The 25,171-nt window shown below is 47.4% G+C and overlaps 1 protein-coding gene across 1 annotated transcript in view; it reads right to left on the bottom strand.

Moving 5' to 3' along the window:
- Window positions 1-25,171, bottom strand: part of TTYH2 (tweety family member 2) — a 554,125-nt gene that overhangs the window by 351,068 nt on the left and 177,886 nt on the right. Inside the window, exon 2 of the mRNA XM_069655121.1 lies at window positions 2,825-2,997. Coding sequence (XP_069511222.1) covers window positions 2,825-2,997 — 173 coding nt within the window. The remainder of the gene's footprint in view (window positions 1-2,824; window positions 2,998-25,171) is intronic.

Below are 25,171 nucleotides of genomic sequence, written 5' to 3'. Positions count from 1 at the left end.
CTGCTTTCGGGACTTCCGGTGGTTCGGCTCAGGTATAAGAGTGACAGGGAGGCCATTCCAGAGGGAGGCACCTGCAGAGGAGAGAAATCTACCCCCACTCTCTGCGTCTGACCCTCAGAGTGGGAGCTAGCTGAGCAAAGAGTTTGAGAAGTAAGGTAATTCTGGAAGAGAGTTTGATGTTGTGCAGGCTCGGCCCCAGAAAGCTGGGTGGATGATGCAGAGGGTCTTGAACTTGATCCTTGCAGCCACCGGGAGCCAGCTGAGAGATTTCAGGGCTGGAGAGATACAGTCCCTGGGCTTGAAGCCAAGGAGAAGTCTTGCAGTCCAGGTATGGATTAGTTGCGGAGAGGAGAAGAAGGCAGATTGAGAAAGAGGCTGGTGCAGTAATCCAGCCTACAGAGAACCAGGGCTCTTGAGACAGTGAGCTTCTGGGGTAAAGTGAGAAAAGGAAGAATACCTCTGAGGAGGTGCAGCTGGAAATGGGCCTTCTTGGAAAGGTCTGATATGAGGAGAGAAGGAGAGAGTGGAGTCAAAGATAATACCAAGGTTTTCTGCATCACAGAAAGACAAAGGAAGTGGGCCCAAGGAGGGCGGCCAGAGTGAGGGAGGGAAGGCGGGAGCAGAGGTCCCAGTGAGAAGGATCTCTGTCTTACTGGCATTAAGGCAGAGATCGTTGGAGGTGCACCAATCCTGAATTGTAGAGACACAGTCAGTAACAAGTGGAGAGGAGGCTGACGGGAGCCTGAAAGAGAGCAGAGTGTCATCCACATAACACTGAAAGTTGGAGAAGGTAGAGATCATGCAGGCCAAAGGGGCCACGTAGACATTGAAGAGCCAGGGTGAGTGGATAGACTACTGGGGAATACCACATGTGGAGCAAGAGGTGGTGGAAAGGACCCATGTTGGACCTGGGAGGGTCGGTCCAGGTGGAAGGAGGTCAACCACTCCAGGGCCTGATCTGTGATGCCCAGATTCTCACAGAGTCGTTTGGTCAGGATGGCGTGATTGCCCATGTTAAAAGCAGAGGAAAGGTCAAGGAGGAGGACAGAAGGAAAGCTGGAGTCAAGATTAGAGAGCAGATCTTCATGGGTGTTCAGGAGAGCAGTTTCTGTGCCTCTGGCTGCTCTGAAGCCAGACTGATGGTCGTGGAGACAACCAACAGATTTAGTGTGGAGATAAGCTGGTAGATGGCCATCTTTTCCAGGAGTTTACCAGGGAACTGAGTGATAGAGGTAGGATCAGCTTTTTTTTTTTTTTTTTTTAAATGAGGGGGATGTACAGGGGAGTGCTCGCGGGGAGAGGGGAAAGGGGCAGTGGAGAAGATCCAATGTGGCTCAGTGGACTAATGCATTCAATACATGGGCTGTGTTTAGCCTCGTGGCCACAGGTCAAAATCCCAGCAGGTCCACTCAGTCTTTCATCCTTCCGAGGGCGATAAATGAGTACCATTAAGTTGGTTAACAAAACACATGTTATCTGCCAATAGCAGCAAGATACCCCTTGGGGTGAACGTGCGCTTTACAAATACACCTGTTATGTTATGTAAGGCTCCACGTTGAGGAATGAATTACGAGAGAATGCAAGACCGACAAATAAATATTGCCAGTTTTAAAAGGGCCCTTGCTACACGTTCAAGACCTAACTCTTCTACCACAACTGGTTACTGTGGGGGCTTCTTGAGAAAGTTGCGGTCATCACCCCCATCCCCTTAGACATCCTGGGGCATTCATCCCCCAGACCCTATATATAACAATGAAGCCTGAATCTTACAAAGGCAACCAATCTGCCTTTCAACTGTTATCCGAAAAGTGCACAGTAGATGTCATATGCACAGACGAGTGAAAAGTTCACAAAGTTCAATATTGGCTCAGTGTTTATGTCCATGACCAGAGCAAGGCGACCTAGGTCTGCTAGGATGGGAGTGTTCAATCCCCTGCGCACATTATCTTGTCTCACTTTCTCCCCGTCCACCTCATTTCCCCTAAACCTCACTGATGCCTGGAGTCCAAGTTCTGCAGGTTCATTTCATCAGGTTTTAGTAGCGAGGCCCGAGTCACTGAACAGTCCATTTTTGCCTGAGTTTGGGTGGGAATAGCTAAAGCGATACATGTGGTGCTTTTCAGAAAGCATAGCAAAGCCAGTGATCAGCCACACATGCCCACATGCCCCCGCAGTTTTGCAGCACCTCTGCCTCATCAGCCCATGACACTCAAGCTTGCCTTGGCAAAGCAGCATGGTTCACTTTGGCCAAAGTCTACATTGCTCTCTTGAAAATGAGCAACTGGACATTGAGGGGAAGCTATTTAACACCTAACGTCATGGTTAATAAATGTGTCCCACCAGATGATGGGAGTTGAAGTCCTAAACATCAGAATGGCCACCTAAAGAGTGACCATGTAGACACAAGGTTGCGGTCTATTACACCCACCATTGCCTTCCAATCAGAGTCGTGCCCTGATGAGCCCATCTCCCTGGAACCAGCCTTGTTTGAGCTTGCACTCAGCTGCCCTAGGGCTGGGCTTTGCAGTTTGGGAAATAGGTTTGAATACTGAACTTATTAGCCATCTTCACCTTCACTGACAATTCTCTTCCAGTTCCTCGCCAGAAGTATTGAAGGTGGGTGCACTCAAGAAATATCTCACTGTACCTTTACCTATGGCAAAGCTGAGTGAACTGCTCCCCATTCTGGCCACTCAAGCATGTTTCTCCTTTAGTGTAATTTTTGTTAACTTGTTACAACGAGTTTAAATATTTAAACTGGGTAGCGCCAAGAGGACCAGATCTTCAGTCTTTAGAAGTAAAAGTATGCAGTCCCTCTACTCACCAACAGAGGAGTCCGGCCACCACAGCAGTCCAGGTGATGCAACAGGAACTGGGCCTCTTGGTCTGGGTCTCCTCCTCCCTCTTACAGCAGCACAGACAGCACAGGTAGATGGTCAGGAAGAGGAGGTTGAGGGCCAGGCATGCAGCAGCCACCAGTGCCAAAAACAGCAGGGACTGCAAAACAAGGAAAATGCACAGCAGGTCAAATGGTCAGTGCAGAAACAGAGCCTCGAATTAAGGGGGCGAACAATTATATTTTTAAAACGCAGGTTTGTACATGGTAGAGAAGTGGAAGAAGCAAGCGATTAACAGTGTATTAAAAAGAAACAAGCCACACAGGAGCAATGAAACAAAAAAAAGGGGACCACAACATAGGTTCAAGGAGGAAGAATCCAGGAAAGACTACAACAGAAGGGGCAACTCGCTGCACGTCAAATAGACGGCCTCAAGGATGAGGGAGATACATTAAAACAGAAGCATTGGCAAAGCCAATAGTTTTGGCGCTTGATGTTAATTGCATTTTACATTTAGCATGGTGGGAAAGCATGAGAAATGACAGCACAGAGAGGAGGAAATTACAGTATGGGAGGTAACGAAGGGAAGTGCCGGGAAAAGCGGGTGGGAGGGCGACACAAGCACTATGGGGGGAGGAATAAGAAATAAATGATATAGAAGGAAGAATACAAAAATCCAACAGGATGGTGGCCAGAAACAGACATGAGAGGTTGGCCAACAATAGACAAGAGTATTGCACAATGTTTGAAGGAAGGAGTGGTGGGGGAGGAGGGATGGGAGGAGGCAGTGAAATGGAGGAAGGAGGGACAACGCAAGGGGTGGAGAGGAGCGACGGCGCAGGGGAGGGGAAGGAGCAACAGCACAAGGTGGAGTGACATTTGTTGGTAATATGTATAATGGCAACATTTGGTTTTTAATATTGTAGTTTTGATCTCAATTTGATTTCTTACAAGGACACCAGTATGTTGTCAGTGGTACCGCTCCTCTCCAAAAAATAAAATAAATAAGAACCAGGGAAACATGAAATAGAAATTGAAACAGGTTGTGAGCAGAAGAAAACATATCAGTGGTACTGCACCTCTGCAATGAAAAACTTACAGGTGTCTTTGCAACTTATTTTATAGGGGAAAAGTGCTGTACCACAACATACAAATGTCCTCATTTTTTTATGAGGACATCTGTAGGTCAGTGGTATTGCACCGCTCGCTTGTATGATAAAAGTATCCAGAGAGGGCAACCTACATGTAGCCCGATGGACAAGGAAATGATCCCAAATATAGCCCTACTCCCTCTGGCTTCGAAAAGAAAGATCACTACGCTACCCCTGCTTTGAACGCGAAACATGGCATGATTGGGAGAACATTAGTTAAACAAGCCACTGTTGGATTACATCTGCGTAATGGAACAAGACATAACATTAAGTGTGTCTGCCGATTATGACACAGCAGTTCCAGTTCTCATACCAACCACAAAGTCAGCTTTCTGGCAACTGTACTCGCTCTCTTTTCCATAGCAATGGTGTTGGCGTGCCACCAAAATGAAGCAAAACCAAAAAACGAACGCAAAGTGGTTAAATCAGGAAGGATACCACCAGAAACAAGGACAGCGCAACAGAAAAAACAGTGGTCAAATACGTACATTCCTAACAGCGAGAACTGCAAGAGTGAAATGCTACAGAAATAGTGTTCCCATGAGTGGCATAACATACTGGTTATAAAACACCAATAAATAAAGTCAAACGGTAAAAGCACCTAAAAAACAGCAGGGACTGTGAAACAAGTGTTACGTGAACTGTGTGTCAAACAGGCTCTGCGACCTGAACTTCGACTGCTATGAAACAAGAGGATGGGGAGACGTACAGCGCACAACAAACAAACCAGCAAATACACAAGTGAGAAATAGATCATAAACAAATTAAATATCAACCTCATGGGACATATTGACTGTGAAATGGAAAACCCACAACAGGTCAAACAGGAAAATTACCCCTGCAATCTATCAACCAGAATCCGACACCAGAACAAAAACAGAACTACTTCATAACTGGATCGTCAGAACCATCTACAAAATCTCCATGGAAAAACAGTTCACCCCATCGCGCAAAAGAGCTACAGTTAGTAAGTGCAGCTCGTAATATAGCCACTGCCTGAAAGTGCTCCGATGGAGACGCAGACATCCGGCTGTTTTACCTGGTGTTAAACCCTGCCACCAGTCAAACAACTGTCGAATTGGCTCGTCAGAATCTCCCCTGCACGCAAGGATACCAACCTGAATCCTGAGAACGCCATAGATTTTGGGAATTTCGGTGTATGCATGGCATGCTGAAGCGGTGAGGCTGAGGCATGCTGGACGGCCCCCCCCCCCCCAGAAGCAGTTGGGCCGCTGCAGACATCGCGGCTCATCGACGAGTAATTGTTGAACAACGGGTCCAGATCAGGTGGTGACTGGCCCCTGCAGCTCTACAGATCTTAAAAGTCTGCTTCGCAGGCAGAGCGTAGCGCAGTGCTCTGGCTGTGTGCCTCAAATGGGGGGTGGGTGGTCACCGTTCCTGGCCCCCACCTTCTCGTCACACTGCATTCCATGCAGCAGGGTTTTGCTGCGGTCTACCAAACCCGCGGCCTACTGGACTCCCTGCTGCGAGGGGGCCGCCCTGATGGGACGGCCACAATGGCGATGATAGGCAGCCCCATCTGGGAGGCGGTCGTTGTGAGGCTCGGTGGGTCGACCTGGGAGGAGCCGAGGTGCGGGCCCCGGACCTTCAGGGACCATCGTCGTGGATCTTGCACAGTGAGTAGGGGGCTGGAAATCTGAGGACACTGTCATCTCCCCCACCCCCCCACGACCCCAGCCCAGATCCGTGCTCCGCTCTCCATTGCATTCCGGCGGGCGGGGCCGGGAGCCCCTCTTCCTCTCCTCCCTAACAGAATTCATCTCTAGGACTGTGCTCACATCGAGCAGCTTGGATGGCCCTGACCACCACACCTGCACTGGCTGCGTCGTGATCTCGTTGATAGGGGTCGGGGTGGAGTGGTCCCGACACTACCACCCAGCCGGTCTGGCCACACACAGGGGCTCTGGGTCTGTGAGAGGTGTGGCCAACAGGCGGCAGCTCAACCTCACATCGCGACTGAGGTCTGCCCCCCCCCCCCCCTCTCTGGGACCTCTCGATCATGTAGGGGGCAATGCACAGCTTCCAGTAAGCCCCATTGTCCCCCTTTTTGGAAATATCTGCATTCCTCGGACCAGGGCCCAACGCTGATACCAGGGCCTACGTGTGGGGAGGCCGCTATATGGTCTAAAGCATTGAACTTGTTACTGTCGGGACGCCACCCCTCTTTGGTCCCCCCCGGTGGAGAGCTATTTCCGCCTTGCTTGGCTCTCTGAACCTAGAGCCATATTGAGTTTATAATGGGCAACCAAAAAAAAAATCAATCGAAGCTGGATCAATTTGCCAGAACAGATCGCGACTTAACACCTCCAGAATCTGAACCAGGACCTTCCCAATTGGATATCAACACTTAATCAGACACTGTTAGCGATGAAGAGCAGTACAGATAACCTAGGAGCCAAAATTGATGCCCTTATGTGCAAAGTCGATGTTTCTGGGATTCAGATTGACAAATTGTGCGGCAGAATGTCGGAGGCAGAGCACCAGATCGGTGACGGGGAGGACAAAATCACAGAACTCCAGTGAGAGGTTGCATCATTACAGCAGACGGTCGAGAAGGTGGTGGCTAAAAATGATGACCTTGAAGGGTGGTCGAGAAGGAAAAATAAAAGAATCACCAGGGTTTTGAAATCCACGTTAATAGAAAATATGGAACAGTTTGTGGAGAAATTGCTCAGGGACGTCCTAGATGATCCTCCCGTCTCGCTCTTGTTCATGGTGGAATGAGCCCATCACTCATTGGCAGCTAGGCCACCCCCCCCGGGGCCCCTGAGAGAGCCATAATTTCCCGCATTTTTAACTACCGGGACCATGACATCCTCCTCCTGGCCGCGCGAGAAAAGAAAAATCTGCAGTGGGGCTCAGCAACGATCAGGCTGTTTCCGGACTTTAGCCAGCAGGTGCAGGACCAGAGAAAGCCCTTCCAGGCAGCCAAAAATGTACTTAAGAGCAAAAATATACGTTACTCTATGATGTACCCGGTGAAGCTCAGAGTGGTGTATGAAGGGCAAACTATTTTCTTTACGTCCCTGGGGGCAGCTGAAAGATTTGCCTCTGACGTTCCAGATCCAAGTGCCTCTCCTCTGGGATCCTCCAGAGGCAGCCAGAGAGAGGGCGGGCAAAGTTCTTCATAGTGAACTACTTCAAGGTCCCCACTGAGTTTCAGCAAGTGACTAGGGTGGCGAATATTGGCTTACCCAAGTGAAGTCCAATCCTGGTTAGCATACGTGGTTGTGGGCCTCCTTCACTCGGATGCACGACGGCCGCCGGATCCCCCCGTGACCAGCGGATAAGTACTTTTGACAAGGGATGTTGTTTGTTGTGATTAGGGTGGGGGGTGGGCAGTTATGGCCGTTAGGTTGGTGTTTCTGGCGTGGGAGGTGGGGTGGAGTGGGGCATTAATGGTTCATCACAAGTTGTTTCACAGGTTTTTAAGGGGGTAAATGAGTGGGTTCCCGCTTCCAGAAGTTTAGAGCTCCTGGCACACGCCACATTTCTCATGTGTCGACTAATTCATCTAGCTCCCAGCCCGCTGAAGGTTTCTCTTGCAATCACTGTCCTGGTCCTAGCCATAACTTGACATTCCCTCAGAGGACGGTACCTGCGCCTAGTAGGGGATATCACTTTGCTTACCATTCGAAGGTTCACCAATGGGGAAAAAGTCCTGCCTCATCTCAAACTATGCAAGGAATCATCATGTGAATGTCCTCTGCCTCCAGGAAACCCATTTTAGGAAGGAAAATAAACTCCATAGTTTAGCTGGGTGGGGAATTCACAGGTATTGGTCATCCTTTACCACACACTGCCAGGGAGTGGCGATATATATTCATCAGTTATTGGAATTTAAACTACACAACCTCGTATCTGACAAAAAGGGGTGATTTATCCTGGTAGCAGGGGAAATTGTGGGGTGGTCTGTTCTTTTCTTAAATATCTACGTCCCCAACTACAACTGCCCGGAATTCTTTTAGACATGCTCAGAGTATCTTTGCACTTTCCCGGGGTACGAGGTGGTATGGGCAGGGGACTTCAATATAGCATTGTCACCGACGCTTGATAGGTACTCCACCACACAAGCCACACAGTCCCGGTGGGACCAGAAATGGCACTCTATTGCTGCAGACTACGCCCTGGTTGATATATGGCATTTCCTTCACCCGAACAGTCGTGAATACACATTCCATTCAGCTGTGCATGGGAGTTCCACTAGGATTGACTACATTCAAATGTCCCCAGAACTAGCCAGGATAGCCACTAAGGCAGTGATACTACCCTGAACGCTCTCTGACCACTCGCCAGTCTTGGTACAGTTCACTGGCCCCATTATTCCCCCCCCCCCCCAAGCACAGACGCTGGAGATTTCGGGCTTTGGAGGATCTGGCTTTCCGAAAGGATATCCGCCAAGCCATCTCTGAATTCTTCCTGATAAATGAAGACTCAGTACCAGACCCTAGGGTGGACTGAGAAACGTTTAAAGTATATATCCGGGGTTGGTGTATCTCCCAGGAGGGGGGTCCTAAAGAGTATTCGCAGAGCCTTAATATGAAAGGAGAAAGACAAAGGATATGGAGTCTCGTCAGGCATCTCAGGTCGCTTCTGATGTCCAGGAGAGCCTGGAGGCCAAGAGACATGAGATCCGTATGCTAATGGATAGTGAGGATAGGTTCATAGGCGATCCTGTCGTGGCCGCAAGATATGGGTAGGGAGATCGGCCGAGTAGGACCCTAGCCTGGCCTGTCAGGCAAAAAAGGCATTTAGAACCTTTATTGGAAGTGGAAACATTGGCAGGGGAGTACACCAGAGACACTGAGGTAATAAATGATACATTCTGTCAATACTACGGGAATCTCTATACAGCCCAGAGTACAGCAGGACATGATGAAATTGTACGATACTTAGATAAGAGTTGCATTGGGGTGGTTAGATCCAGAGGTTGGAGCGCAGTTAAACGCCCCTCCTACAGACGAGGATTTTCTTAAGGTCATCCGCTCCCTCCCCAATTGCAAGGCTCCGGGAATAGATGGTATCACTGCCGAACTATATAAAGCCTTTTCGGCCTTACTTATACCTCACCTGCGTAGGATGTTTGAGGAGGCTAGCACATCAGGCATGCTCCCTGAGTCTACTAGCACTGCCCTTGTGACTGTCTTGCTTAAACCCGGTAAGGACCCCAGGCTATGCGCATCGTACAGACCCCTGTCGTTAGTGAACACCAATAATAAAATTATCGCTAAACTCCTGGCTGATGGGCTCTTGCCCCACATGCCATCTCTGGACCTACCAGACCAAGCAGGCTTTATACCGGTCCGCTCTACGCAAAACAACCTGCGGACACTGTTCACCATGATGCATAACGTGAATCCAGGGGTCACAATCGCTGTGGCCGCTTCGGATGCTAAGAAGGCCTTTGATTTGATTTGTCGGGGTAATTTTCCAGGGGTCGGCAGGGCCGTCCGCAGACCTCCGGGGTTGGGGAGGCCCCAACTCCTCCCGCATCCCAAAGGAGTATGAGGCACACGCAAGAGCAAAGAGTTACTGCTGTTTATTGCACAAAACAGACAGGGACAGGTACCCAAGGAACATCTCATCCGTGGTGGGCTCGCAGGCCCTGTTTCGAACCCGATGACGCAGCTACGTGCGTCACCTGGGAAAACTACCCTCTAAACCTAACGCTATCTCAGGTTGGCTCCCCGAGTGGTAGAGTCAGTATAGGCCTGTATAGAAGGAAATATTATTGGTAGAGAAAGGGTCAGGTGGTACGCTTGGGTCGTCCCTGGGACTTGCTACATTAAAATAGTTACATGGGGAAAGTTAGTGATTGGCTAAACTATAGTGGCGTCAGTGGTTAGCCCCTCGTATTCTGATTGGTTCATCCGTGAGCCCCAAGCCTGGGACCATTGCTGTTCCCAGCTTGCGGTGTACCTGGTGCTGGCAACAATGTACGACTATGTGTCAGTGGAGGACAATGGACAGGTCTGACTTCTGGCTGTTGGGTGCCCCTTTCCCCATCGCTGCCGGTGTCCAACTTGTCACTTTGTTGTTGCAGTCTGGGTCCCAGCCGTGAGACCCCAGAGCTTCTCTAGTCCTTGCAGCTTGGCATCGTATCAGGTCGGCCTGGTCACGTGTTGGAAGACCGTGGCTGGAGCAGAATTACGAGTATTTGATTTGTATTTCGGCTCGGAGGAGTGTTTAGCAGTGGTAGGTGTAACCTTGGCACGGGTAGCGTGGCGTTTAGATTGCAACTCTGTGGCCTTGGCTGTGGGCTCTCGTCAGGGTTTGTTCTGCATGATCAGCCTCTTGCAGCTCCGTCTGAGCTGCTCCGGCCTGGGGACTCTGGTTTGCGGCCTACCTTGGCCTAGTCTATGGGTGGCGGCATACACTCCATAACACGGGGGTCGTGAGGGGCGACTTGGATTCTTCTGCATTAGTCCATCTACAGGACTACATCTTCATGGTTTTAGTAGTGAGGAAGCATCTGCAAGCATATACACAAGCTCTTCTGGTGTCTTGCATTTCTGCGGTGCTGTAGTTAGCCTATGTGAAAAATAACAACGATGTGAGTGTGAGTGGTCCTCTACGTCATAGCACTGGGTATGTTCTTCGTGTGGGTTGGTGTGTGTCTGATACAGGTGCTTGGTGGCACGTGTGTTCTTGTCCGCTGGCTATGTCATTATGTCATCTCTAACGATGGCGATATTTGTGGGTGATGCCTAGTCGAGTTGGTCCATATGGTCTGTGTCAGCTCCACCCCATGGTTTGGATGATGCGCAGCTTTCCTAGGTGTGCAGGGCATGGCCACGGTGGATCTTGACGTCCAGGGCAGTGGTCAAGGGGCTGAACTCATCCCGTGGTGGGTGCTTAGGTTGTGATGTCATAGGCCATAGTTTGTATGGGCATCGGCAGGAAAGTGATCGTCCCATTTTCCCTCTTCAGTTTGAGTGGCCTTTTTCTGTTTGAAGTCCTTCGCTGTGCAGGCCTGGGTACATTGTATTTATACTGGGTACAAATGTTATATACGGCCTCTCGGGCCCTGGTGTACACCAATGGCAGGCAATCCAGTCCTATTTATCCGTCCCGTGGCACCAGACAGGGCTGCCCACTCGCCCCGATCCTGTCCGCCGTAGCAATAGAACCGGTGGCGTGCGCTCTGAGGGAGTACCATGCCCAGAGAGGGGTGACACTTGGTAAGCACAAGTCAGTCGTCGCCTTATACACTGACGATATGTTAGTATACATCAAACACCCGCAAGATAATCTGAGCCCAGTGGTGGAAGAGATCACTAACTCCGGAACCCTATCAGGTCTACGTATCAATTGGTCAAAATTGGAGGTACTTCCCCTTACCGCTGGAGTCTCCCCGCACGATATAGATGACACTTTCACCTGGTGCCCGCATGGTATCCGATACCTGGGCATTCGTGTGTCCACATCCCCCGTTAGGCTATACGAGGACAACTACTTGGCGGCATTACAATACTTGGAACATAGGGTGGACACTTGCGGGCTGCTTGAGAGATTGGAAGCTGCTCCCAATTTCATTATCTAAGATGGTGATACTACCCAAATTGATGTAGGTTTTTAATAACGTGGCCCCCCTCTCACCTTCTGGAACCGCCTGAGGGGCATGATGAATAGGCTGATTTGTGCAGGGAAGCAGGTTTTGCGTCTCACTAGACACATTATGTCGCCCGAGCTCTCAGGGGGGAATGGACGTTCCTGACCTCCTCCTGTATTATTTGGTGGCCCAAGCTCACTACGCGGTCTGGTGGTGGTCCCCTACGGAAGACCTGCCCCATACGAGGTTGGAGAGGGCGATTACCAACCCAGACAACCTCAAAGGGCTTTTGTGGACTGCACGAGAACGTCATGCAAAGTCGGAAGTGCAACCGTTGGAAGTTATACTTGGGGCTTGGGACTGTCTGTCAAAGTGGATAGGGCAGGGACAATGGTACACCCCCGCTATGTCCATATATCGTGCCCAGGGCTTACCTCATGCTTGAGCCGATCTTACAGCACTTCACCAATATGCAGATACATACATTGGGAGATATCGCTCCAAATGGCCTGATTTCCCAAATGCTCCCCGCGCTCCCCCACTGTTGAACTACATCACCAACCCAACCTCAACCAAAAAGTTGATTTCGATTTTATATGGAATGGCCCGAACTCTTAAGCCCTCAGATCCAGATCGAAGCAGGGCTCAGTGGGAGGGATGCCCGGGGTACACACTGACAGATGAGCAATGGAACCAAGCTTGCACACAGACCAAATCCATTTCTAACAACAATAGGATCCGCCTGATCTATTTCACATTTCTGCGCCAACTGTACTATTCACCCCTCAGTCTCCATAAACTGTATCCACTTAAGTCCAGTGTGGGAGGGAATCGCAGAGGCGATGTCTGAGATGGTAGATACATTTGTGCTGATTTCTCCTGAAATTTGGCTGCTGGCAATGGTCGAGTCAAAAGCCCGAAGTGAGAAGCGGCTGATGGGCATGGCCTCAGTGGTGGCCAGATCACTAGTGGCATGTACCTGGGGGGCCCGTCAGGGCTCACACATACCAACATTGGTTAAACCTTATGCCGAGTTGTGAACGTAGGGAGACACGGTTTAATTTAATGATTCCCCTGAATAGCAAACTCAAGGACTACTGGGTACCCTTTAGGAGCTATACTTCCAGAGACATGGAGCTAGTGAATGGTCCGGGAATGCCGGATACATCAGCTACCCTAAGGCGCTCGTCTGCCAGGGCTGCAAAACTATGACCTTCTCAGTGCTGGGTAGCTAGCGGCAATGCCGCTGGGCAGGACATTATTTGTGTGGGCCCTTAACTCTTCAGCGAGTGGTGATGGACGATGGAGCTGTGATCTTTAAATCGTAGCCCGATGGACACTGTGCGGAATGAATATGGCAGATACAAGCGGGAGGGGTGGGGGAAGGGTGGTATTTGGGTATCTAGTTATCAATTTCTTGTAATGTTGTTGTTTCGTATGCAAAACTAATAAAACACAGTTAAAAAAAAAAGAGCTACGGCTAAATGGTTTAGCCCACTACTCAACACCATGAAAAGAAAGAACAGGAAACTTGAACTAGAATGGAGGAAAAATAACAACCAGGTGAAGAAATCACAACAGCAACGACAAAGCCACTCGTACAAAAAGAAAATCAATGAGGCAAAAAATCAACTCTGAGAACGAATCACCAAAGCTGCCAACACACAAAAAGAGCCATTTAAAATAATAAACACAATGAGTAACCCGCCTGGCTGCATAAAAACTCCAATACCCTCCATTAAACTATGCAATGACCTTGCAGACCTCTACAAAAACAAAATCTGCACTATACAACAGATCATACAAAGCAGACCGAGCAACTACAACATGCAACTGAACCAGCTACCCGAGGATCGACATAGCAAATTCCAAAGATTTCCCCAAATATCAGTGTAGACATTCGTCAAGCTGGTAAGCAATAGTAACAAATCAGGCTCCCACATGGATCCATGCCCTGCGGACATACACAAGTCAATCATCACACAAGGAACGCCCATGGAATATTACAAAAACCTCTTCAACCAATCACTTTCAACAGGGAAAGTACCACCATCATTCAAATCGGTGTACATCAAACCACTGCTCAAGGATACAGCAGGAAACGCGGAGGACCTCACCAACTACAGACCTATCTCCAACATCCCCTACCCAGCGAAACATATATCTGTAAAATAACACAGGAATTCATAGAACACCAACTGCCGGACCAAGTACAAGTAGATTTCAGACGGATGAGTGGTTTCACTGAATTCAGTGTTGGCTGTGTGCGTTTGGAAGCTGCCATTAGAGTGATTTAATCCCTCTGAGTGTACAGATTGATACTTTACGGCTTGACTGTGTGGATTTCTCCTTTGCAAACACGTTGATTGCTGCTTTGCTTGTTACAGTCTTGATCCCTACATCTGTGAAGGTGTGGCGATACTTTAGCGGACTATGACGCTTTTGTGAAGTAGTGGTCTCTCATTTGGCGAGAAACCAGCGAATTTGTCATCCTGTGACGCGCTTCGAAGTTTCACCATTTAAAGGCTCGGAGGTTCTTTCCTTCCTTTGCCTGTATAGAAGTTTGAATCTACCCTTTCAGCACGGTGTTGAAGAGATTAGTGGATGCTTTTTTTAAAAAAATTTCCCCTGAAGAATGTTCGCCCGAACTGGGCAGTGAAGAACAGAAACATGTTGGGATGGTTGTTGTTTTAGAGACACATTGAGATTTTTTTGTGTTATGTTATGTGATATCTTTTGTGTCATGCAAATAAGTGAACTTTGTATTTCATGTTTTAGTAACTGTTTTTTAGTGTTTAGTACACTGTGTTAGGTGAGGGTAGTGTTTTATGTTTAAATTCAGTTCGAATTATTTGAATAAAAATTTGTTATACACATTTTTTAATCAATCATAGCAGACGGTCCATTTTGTCAGGACTAGTGATGCCGGAAAACCTTAGAGTTCCTGTGTAAAGGGGGTTGGATGTAAGTAAAACAAGACGTGTTATCTTACTCTTTATTGTATTATACATATTGATATCCCTGTCAGTAGAGTAGGATGTTATTATAGGGACTGTTTATACCTATTTGAACATACGGCAACAGAAACAGCACAGCTTTCAATCTGGGACCATCGAAAGGCCAAATCAGACGCTGACAAAAACACAGCGCTAAAACTCCTAGATCTCTCTGCAGCATTTGACACAGTAAACCATGAAATCCTCATCAGGAAATTGTTAAGCAGGATTTAATCCATACTAAGGCTAGTTCGGTTATTTCTATTTCTTCCAAAGAGAACAGAAATGGTATGGATCAAGCCTTACAAATCCACCACAAGGGAATCCACCGGTGGGGTACTGCAAGGATCCTCCTTCTCGCCACTGCTCTTCAACATATACCTGATTCCTCTAATCAAGGTCATTAGAAAAACACAGCCTCACTTGCTATAACTATGCTGATGACACAGATCCTCTACAAAATACAAGGCACACAGGAAAGAAACAACACTAGAAGAATGCCTAAAAGAAATCTACAGCTGGATGAACACTAACAACCTCAAACTCAACCTGGACAAAACATAAATAATGATCATACCAAAAAACAAGGGAAAACAATCACTACATCTCATGGCCGATGGAAATGGAAACTGCACCGATTCGAACAATGATAGCAAAGAACCTGGGAGTCTTAATGGACATCGAACTAACACTAGAGCCACAAGTAAATGCTATAATCAAGAAATGTTTCTTCCTCTTACACGCAGTAAAAAGGATCTTACCATTCCTCTCATTCACTCACAAAACACTCCCCATCATCGCACTCATGTCCAGAGTAGACTACGCCAACAACCTGTAACTAGGAATGCCAGAACTACTATTACACCACTGCATCCAAAACTCTGCGGCAAGACTACTGCTCAAACTACCGTGAAGAGAACACATTACCCAGCGCTGGAACTGCTATGCTGGCTAGCAATAAAACAGCAAATCAGGTTCAAAGCGATGTGCATAACGTCAGGGCAATCCATGGCCAAGGAGCAGAGTTCCTAAAGGAGAAAATAACCATCTACCATCCGACAAGACCACTAGGATCAAGCTCACATGGCAGAAATATCCTGGAATCACCAACCTAAAAAGATACGCAACACAAAGGATCATCTGAAATTCAGAAAACTGCTCAAAACTTGGCTTTTTGCTCTGGAAGGAAATGGGATGAAACGACTGTGAAGGATTAGAACACTTTTGAAACAAGATACCCAGGGAGGAACCATAACACCAAATTCATTTCTCACTTAACCATAAGGCGGCGGGACCCCCTGACCACCCATCCCACCACCCACCCCACATAAAAACCCGGGTAGGTTAAATCTCTGCACAGGACAGGCTGGGAGGTCCCAGATCCTGTAACCTAAACATCTCTGACCCAGGATGAGGGAGCACAATAACACAAGTATATAAAAGTAAAAGAGGGAGAGAGGAGGAGAGGGGAAAAAAAAGGACAAAAATTATACAAAAATTTAAAACGCGAACCCACAGAAGAAACCTAGGTAGGTAAGATCACCACACGGGGATGGGTAGGGAGGGATCAGCGTTGTCTAATCTCAATTTCACCGACCCAGGATGAGGGACTGCCGAAAAGCAAAGAAAGTTAAGAGAGGGAGAGGCAGAAAAATAAAATATAACAGAAAAACGCTAACCCAACTCTCATCATACAACTCTCATACAGAAAACCAGACAACCACCTCTCTGCACAGCAATCCACACACACTGCATCACACTGCAACAACAGACAAACACATAACCCGGCACAACAGCCCATGGGAGTTCGCACAGACCCGTTAACCAGTCTTCAGCTCAGTGAACAGTGCAAACTGAACTGAAGCTGCTAAAAACATCCCAAACCTCACTTTCCTATTCCCAACTACACCCTACTAACCCCTCCATCAAACCCTCTCCTTTTCAGAGTCGCCAGAGCGCCTGGGAACCATTTCAGTGGTGACCGTGCGTGGTACAAATGCACTTGACATATATGTGCAAGAGATCAAACAAAAAGCGAATCGCCAAGAACATAGCAGCCTCATCCCCAAAGACGCATGCGCCTTAAAGAGAAACACAATAAAATGAACCATAAAGGATTTGCGCTTCCAGGGTAAAGCAGGGTGCGAAACAAGACCAGCAGAATGAGGATGAGCAGATCCTAATCAAGAAGAGAGGCATTGTGTAGAAGCACATCCCTGGGGGTACATGGCATCTGCAAACGGAGAGAAATGCTTTATACCTCAAACACACAGGAACAGCACAGACAGAAAAATAAGAGAAGAGGCACGCAAACAATGGGTCAACTGAGAAGAGTACATTTAGGAAAAAGCAGGTAGATCAAAGCAAACAGTAAATATGCCCACTAACAGCAGGGATTGTAAAAATATCTCGCAATTAAAGCAAGGGAACGCAACCACCGGCGCCTTCAGACACTGCAAGTATCGTGAAGCTCAAAGAAACCCACAGAGGTTCAAATCCCATCACAGAACAGACCAAATAAAATAAATAAATAAAAACAATCACTGGCAAAGCCAACTGGTTTAGCGTTTGTGTGGGCATGCAATAGGCATCTATCCGCCAGGTACTATTACAAAGATACCATCTGGCCATAAAGGTTAACAGCTGGGAAATGGTGCAAGTACTTGTGCGTGAGGGTAATTACCGCCTGTGTAATGAGCCAAAAATGTTGGCTTTGCCAGTGCCCGCTTTTACCAGGAATTCAACGCAAGGAACAGATGTGAAGACACAGATTGTTTGAAGGTCAACTGGCCAGTAGTATCCTTGGTTTTACACTAGGAGCCGATTCACAACTGCAATGACAGCATTAGCTTTCTGAAGACTGTTTAGACCAGAGGTCGCCAAACGGTCGATTGCGGGCGACTAGTAGCTCACCTGACCCTCTTCAGTCCCCCGCGCTGGAAATACTGAAAAACACTTTTTTAAATTACATTATTCAATGCTGTGTTTTGCGGCTATTTTCCTTGATCAGGATCTGAACCCTGGTCGTCCCAATTGCAGGGGGAAGGGGGGGGGGGGGCTTGACTGCTGTGCCACGTGTAGCCGCTTGTAAATTCCCTGACAGATGTCAATATCACTTCTGCTTCTGGAGGCTACCTGTAGTACCAGAGTTGGCCTTGTGCGCCCCCAACCCTGTCTTGCTTAAGCAAGTTGCTCTTGTTTGCCGGAGATGTCAGAGGGGCTGGGGCAGGATCATTGTGACCACGCAATGAAAACATCACAGTAGCACTGCCGCTCGCCTGGAAATGTTCAAAATAATATTTAAAAATGGTGCAGTTTCTTTCATGTGGCTTCTTTCCAAACTCCACACTGTACATTTCCACTTTAAATCACTTCCATGACACAGGTACACCCACGTTTAGTACATTAAACGATCCATAGACACGCTGTACAGCAAAAGCCTACCAGGGTATCTCAGCAGGTTGACAGACTGATGCTGAGATGTTATATATTCAAAACTAAATGCTGTATCATATCATAAGTGTTTCAAGGCGCGACAAGGCAAGGGAGGGGGAACAGAGATAAGACAGACAATGATCCTATTAGGCCAGGTGTCATTCAGATCGAGCAAGTGCATGGGAAGGAGGAAAGTGTGAGGGGAAGTGGCAGTGCAGTACATGGGATAATAAATAATAATAAGTACCGTCCATCCAACTGGTGGCAAGTGCAAGGGTAGTGCAGACATCAGGTGTTGTAAGGGATTTCAATCCAGCACTCCAAATAAGTCAATGCCTAGTTTGGGATGCCTAATGGAAACCCTTATTTATATATTTTTATGTCAAAAGTTTGTTTAATTCTGGATGATTTACCCTTCTATAACGCCCCTCTCTTTGAATCCCCCCAGTCTCACTGAACCAAGAAATAGGTTTGTTTTGCAAATTAAAAATGTATTTGAAGAATTGAACAATATATATATTATACTTTTATGAATATGAATAATATCTGAATATCACACTTATGAATATGAACAATGATCAGCAACGGGTAATATTACAATATCAACAATCTCTCTAATCAATTAGGTGTAGGAATAGGAAGAATAATGTAGCCGAGAATACTTTTTATGGGTTCAAGAAAATGCAATGATAGAAAAGAATGCAACACAGAAATAAACTTGATATGAATTTGACCAAAGACAATATAATCACTCTTTCCCCCTGTTACTCACTCCCCCTAATATGCAATATGAAGAGATGAATGAGGGAACACAGGTATCAGGAATAACAATCAGCAATGCAGTTCAATCCCAATTCCCCCAGCAAGCTTAGAAAGAACAGGCATGATTTTAAAACAGGTCAATTGCTTTTAAATGTGGTTTGAATTAAATGGGAAAAATGCTCAAAATGATTTTAATTCGCTACATGAGATTCAGAACTAGTGAGAGTTACTTTGGATTGGCTCAGGTCAACACTAGCAATGATTGTAGAATGATTAGCAGATGGAAAACGAAATTCAGAAGTTGAAATCAAGAAATAGCTATTTTTACATGTGGTGAAATTGAGCCAAATGCAAAATCGCTGCAACTTTTCTGCATGCGGGAAAAGCGATTACGGAAAAACTATAAGGATTCGTTTGAAAGCTGAGGATGTTAGCTTCAAAATGACATTTAAATCTCGTTGCTAGGACGTACGGTTCAAAACTTAGAGGTTTTTGTGAAGGTAGATTTTTCAGAAATAGAGTCAAGATTCAAAATGAAAGATGCGCTTTAAAGATTAGGAACCAAGATGGACTTCTACTAAGGAGCCATGAAAGTACAAGATACCCAATGGGACAGCCACCAGAACAGGGTGCCTTCCGCTCTGATTGCTGTGCGCCAGGACACTTGACTTTCTTCAGAAAATATCAGCGCACAGATGATTATCGCTACAATTATCACAGACTATATAATTAGAAGAATTCAGGATGGACACAAGATTCTATAATGTAGTTCTGGATAGGTTGAAATGGATTGAATAGGATTACGTTAAACTAAGAGATGACTATGGACAGTTCTATACTAAATACTCACTCCTATGGCTTTGGAATGGGATGGGCCCATCAAAGATTTGGTCAAAGGTTTGGACTTCACTCGCCACCGGACAGGATCAGGGCACCAGGACACTGCTCTCAGCAAGGCACTCTGGTCTGCGTGGCCTCTTGGACTGGATCTGACAGGTTAATTCTGGGTACAGCTCTGCTCTATGGGTCTGGATCTTGGTTCTAGCACGAGTTCTTGGCCAGAACCAAAACAGCTCAGCCAGGCTGTTGGGTTTTGTGGTGCCCCTTGGAAGTTTAGGGGTTGAAACATGTTTGCAAGGTTTTTAAAGGCCTGCTGAAAAGGGTTCAGCTTTTTGGATTAGGCCTCTGCTTCAGGGTTCTAAAGTCTGGTTCTAGAGTCTGGATCTGGAGTCTGGTTCTTCCTGCAGGGTGCTTCGCCAGGGGATCAGTTGATGAGTGAGAAAGTGTGTCTGTGGGTCCTCAACAGTCCCTATTTATCCATTTTCCAAAGTGGGTGGGGAGGCTAATTGTCTATGCCCAACCCTCTAAGGATCTGATAGGTCAGAGAATTCCCTGTCCCCCGATTTGAGAAAGCAACAGTGTGTCATGTGTCAGAGTGATGCTGCCATTTACAACCTAGGGAAGCACCTCCCCTTTGCTTTTACTTAGAAAATCTATTTTTCCCAAAAAACATATTTCCCATATGCACAACTTGTTCATAAGACATATTTACATGATAGATTAATTAAGGCACATCTCTGTTCAAGTCCCATGTTCCTACGAGTTTCGGTTCACAAATAACTTTTTTTCGCGCTTTTGGTTGGTTACACATTTTCAGATCTGTACAATTTTTTACATATACATGCACATACCATCTGGTCATACTTCTGTCATTTTTCATGTTCCTAGCACAACCACAATAGCCGCAGCTGAAGGCAGTGCAGGTGTGCAACTGGGGGGGGCCTTGGCTTGAGAGCAGAGGGGGTTGCCAGGCGACCAGTGCAGGTGATCAGTTTCAGTATCTGCCAGGAAGTCAGCAGGGGAGAAAAGGCAGAAGCAAAGAGAAAGGTTTTGAGGTGCTTCCGGAATCAGAGATGATTCTCCTCAAGTTTCAAAGAGACAGGGTGGCTGTTCCAGAGGTAGGCCCCAGCCGAGGAAAGATCTACCACCAACTTGTTGCTTGGAGAAGCGACTGACCCTGAGGGAGTTGGAAGACGATGAGCGAAGAGCTTGAGAAGGAAGATATTTTGGAACAGCGAGCTGAAGGTATTGAGGCCCCATGCCCCAGAAGGCCTTGTGGACAATACAAGGGGTTTTGAACTTAATCCTCGCAGCCACTGGGAGCCAGTGCAGAGATTTCAGTCCTGGAGAGATATGATCCCTGGGCTTGAGACCAAGGACAAGTCTCACAGTCCTGTTCTGGATGAGTTGCAGAGGGTGGAGAGTAGAAGCAGGCATATTTAGAAAGGGGATGTTGCAATAGACCAGCCTAGAGAGAACCAGAGCTCTGGAGACAAAGCTTCTGGGGGAAGGAGAGGAAAGGAAGATTGCCTCTGAGGAGGTGCAGCTGGTAGCGTGACTTCTTAGAGATGTCAGAGATGTGAGGAGAGAAGGAGAGTGTGGAGTCGAAGATGACCCCAAGGTTTTTAGCCTCACAGGTGGGAGCAGGAGGAGGGCCAAAGAAGGCCGGCCAGACAGTGACAGGAAAGGAGGGAGCAGGTGTTCCAATGAGGAGAATCTCGGTCTTACTGGCATTAAGGCAGAGATCATTGGTGGCACACCACTCCTGGGTGGCGGACAGGCAGGGAGGGAGAAGAGGTGGCTGAGGGTAGCCTGAAAGCATAGAAAAAGTGCTATAAAAGGTTTTTGGCCAGGGTATGGGTTGGGCTGCTTGCTTGCTTATATTCAGGACGTAGGTGGGGATATTTCTGCCCCTGTAGTGAAAATCAAAAGTTGGAACTCATTAACCCACATTTTAATTTCCTAAAAACTGCTGTCAGCACAACAGAAGCATTAATTTGTGATTATCCAGTTTGACAAGCATTTAAAATCTTTATAAATATAACCTGTACTAAAACACAGGGGCACACAAATAAGAGTATCTGTGGTTTTGACAAAAAAAACATTTCAACGAAAACAAGTGAACGCATGCAGCATTTTTCAATTTGGAAATGACTTTTTTTATGGAAGTGTGAAATGCACATTTGGAAAACAATAGTGTGCCTAGCATGTAGAAAGCCTGTATCAAACGCAAAGGAAGAGCACACGAATTACAGGATATTTGTGTGGTAGTCCAACAAATATCTGTCTTTTTGAGACAGCTACTAATAAATGATAATGCAACAAAGAGGTTTTTGAAGTTCTTAATATAATCGTGAAGGCATGTGTTATTCCATCTGTTAAGATGGATTTCCGAACTCTGTCCTGGAGGGGCAGAGGTTCAGAAGGCCAGCCTAGTTTCTTGGATCAGGGTAACCTCTGGACAAGCCAGACCAATCAAGGTAGCGATCGCGGCGGTCAAGACTAGGTCTCAAGAGGGGTGAGGGTGACTGAAAGCCCGCAATGAGCACACAAAGCAAGGACACTTACAAATTACTCCAAGCAGGGGTTATATTAAAAATAGACACATTTATTACAAGGCCTTTGTAACATTGACCCTAGCGAGAAATCACAATAAAACTCAAGTAGACCAACACATCACAATCAAATACAATATATATACAATTACCAACGAGTCTAACGAGTCAGACGCACGAAATGTGCAGACCACCTAGATGGGGAGGAAAACAGGCAGTGCGAAAAATAGTTAGCCCCAGTCCGCCTTCAGAGGCACCTAACTAGAAGGAGGTCCGAGCCCTACGAAGAGTAGAGCCTTGTGCTCAAAAGTACCTGCACACGCAGGTGCCAACGGGCAAAGGGGAGTCTCCTCGAGGGAATCCGGCAGTTCAGTTCGGTGAACAAATGAAGATGAACAGAGCTCCGCGACTCAAGCGCAGCCTCCACTGTGGGCAGAAGCAGAGCGCGAGTACGGAAAGGCGTGCTGTTTGGCACAGCAGGGAAAAGCTATGGGCTACTGCAGGAGGGTGACCAGTTCCTAGCGATCCTACTCACCGGTCCCCGATGCAGGCAGACCCAGGCTTCTCCGTGTCAGTTTCAGTGCTGGCAGGTTCAGATACGAGCAGGGGACGTCTCGGCGTCGTGTAGATTCCGCAGCAGCAGAAGTTAGAGTTGAGGATGTCCCAAACGCAGTGAACCCACACAGTTTGTTACCACAGCAGGGCAACGGAGCGGCCGTGTGTATTTCAGCCCAGTGCCAAGTGTACGAATCATGTGAGAGTGGCAAGGACTCGTAATACAGCAGCAACCTGACGGCAGTTACAGAGCAAGACTCCTGGGTAGGCTGGTCAGTCCACTGGATGGCCCAGAGACACTTCCGAATGCTTACGTGCAGGAGATGGTGAAGATGCCGAGAATAGTTGTTCCCACTATTCCACAGGGTCGAAGTACCAGTACAGGCCTTCTCGTTCGATCAGAGGTAGAAAGGGTTTCACAAAGCGACAGGGGTGCAGAGGAGCAGTCCTTCAGCGGGTCACCAGCGATTCCTCGGTTCAGCCTCGTAGTTGCAGGATACTTGGCTCCTGTATTCCTTTGTTCGTGAGAACTCAGGAGATCGACATGGTAGTGGTGTTTCCAGCCTCCTCTTATCCACGGTTCCCTTCGTGCCAAAACGGAGGGGACCCAATGGAAGATCTGCTCACAAAACACTCACACCATATGTGGACCTATCACGGACCACAGTGGTCCCAGGCATTCACGACACACTAGACTCTCTGGCACCCAGGATGTGTATTGGGACTAGACATCCCAGCCCACATCCTGGAGGCACACACAAAGCCTATAGAAGCCCGCAAAAGCATCTGTGTTTCGCGGGAAAGTACATGCCCAAATAGGGAAAGCCCCGGGTCGGCTCGACCTGGGGAAGGTGAAGGGGGCAAGACGGTCAGCGGGCAGGCCAAAGAGCCTCATGGTCTGGCCATTTTGGAAGCCAGGCCACCATTTTGGGCTAAGCGCGAGAAACGCGCTTGAACAGCCAAAAGGAGCTCAAAACACAAAGAAACGATCGCTGCCACCAGTCCCATCCGTGATTCACTTGCACCGTTCGTTAACAATCCAAAGAACTGAAGGAGCCATGTTTTTCAAGATGGCGTCTGAGCCCCCTTTGTTTAAACAGGTCCCGGTCTTCATATTTTGACATTTATTTTTGGAAAGGTCCTTCTAGATTTTGTCTCTGCATACCAAACTAGGTTTGGTCCCTTTGTTCCTACGCCTTTGGTGCGCTTCAGGACTGAGGAGTGCCTTTGGCGCCAGAGTGGGGTGGGCAGGAAGTGAGAGAGGTGCCCGAAACTCTGTGAGCTTAGTCTCCTAGAAGACCCAAATGCACTCTGGTGTGATTGGCTGGCTGACTGACTGGCAAGGACAGCCACCCTGCTGGGCGAGCGGCAGCTAGGCTGGAATGAAAGGGAGAAAACTAAATAAAAGTCAAGTCTCTTGGCTTGGAAGGCAGAGTCGACCACTGGAACGAAAGAACTGAAGACAAGCTGGAAGAGGACGGCTGCTGCAACTCCTGGACCGTTGGTTTGCCTGGTGAAGCCCTGCTGCAGGTCCGAATTGCCAAGTTCATCTTGATAGAGAAGTCCTTCAAGGACGACTTCCTCCTTTGAGTTGGTGGTGGGACCAAACAACTCGTAAGCCACCTGGACACCATTCTCAGAGCTGGTTGTATTTTCCTCAGAGTGCTGCAGGAAACCGAATAACCAGGGAGAAGGACACCAGCTTGTGTGCTGGACTACAGCTACCGGAATCGAGGATTTGCCAGTTTGCCAGCTTTGTGACCAGTGCCCGTGCGGTGCAGTAGTCCCCCGATGTCCTCCCTCTTTTCCCCACAACTGAGGCTCAGGAACAGCGAGATCTGCAGGAACTGCCAGGAACAGAAGTATTCAGCTGCATCTTTTTCTTCAATATAAAAGGTACTGTGAAAACTCGAACAAGAGAACTTACTTCTCACTGCGAAAGTGCGTCAAACTTTGGCAACCTGCAGGCCTAGTCAGCTTGTGACCCGACATATGAATCTTTCTTCTATGAACTACTTCTGAGAACCGTGGCAAAGACTTTTCCGTTTAACTACCAGGACCGTTTTTAGCTATACAAGACTCTAGCCCGTTGACTTTAGCCTACCTATTGCGTTGGATCAACTCTGCCGGTGAACTCTAACTATTTGCACTGTCTTATAGTAACTGTACTATTCGTTTTATTAATTTATGCCTTTTTGCACCTCCTTCAAAGTAGTTTAAATGCCTCAGAACTGGTTAATGTGAAGTATTGTATATTTTTGTGTGATATTGATTGCCTCCTTCTAGTGAATGTTTTCTAACTGACTAACAAATTAATAGGCGTTTTAACAATGAAACCTTAAGCATACAAGTCTATTTGAATACTTGTGATTGTAGACCTCTGTGTAACCTCATTACAAGCGCACATTCCCTCTCGAGATAAGCCTGGCTGCTCAGCTCACTACCAAAAACTGTGTGGTACAGAATT

This window comes from Ambystoma mexicanum, chromosome 3q, assembly GCF_040938575.1.
Source record: "Ambystoma mexicanum isolate Mex_15411 chromosome 3q, UKY_AmexF1_1, whole genome shotgun sequence".
In the NCBI taxonomy this organism is placed as follows: domain Eukaryota; kingdom Metazoa; phylum Chordata; class Amphibia; order Caudata; family Ambystomatidae; genus Ambystoma; species Ambystoma mexicanum.
This window is presented reverse-complemented; position numbering and strand designations above follow the sequence as displayed.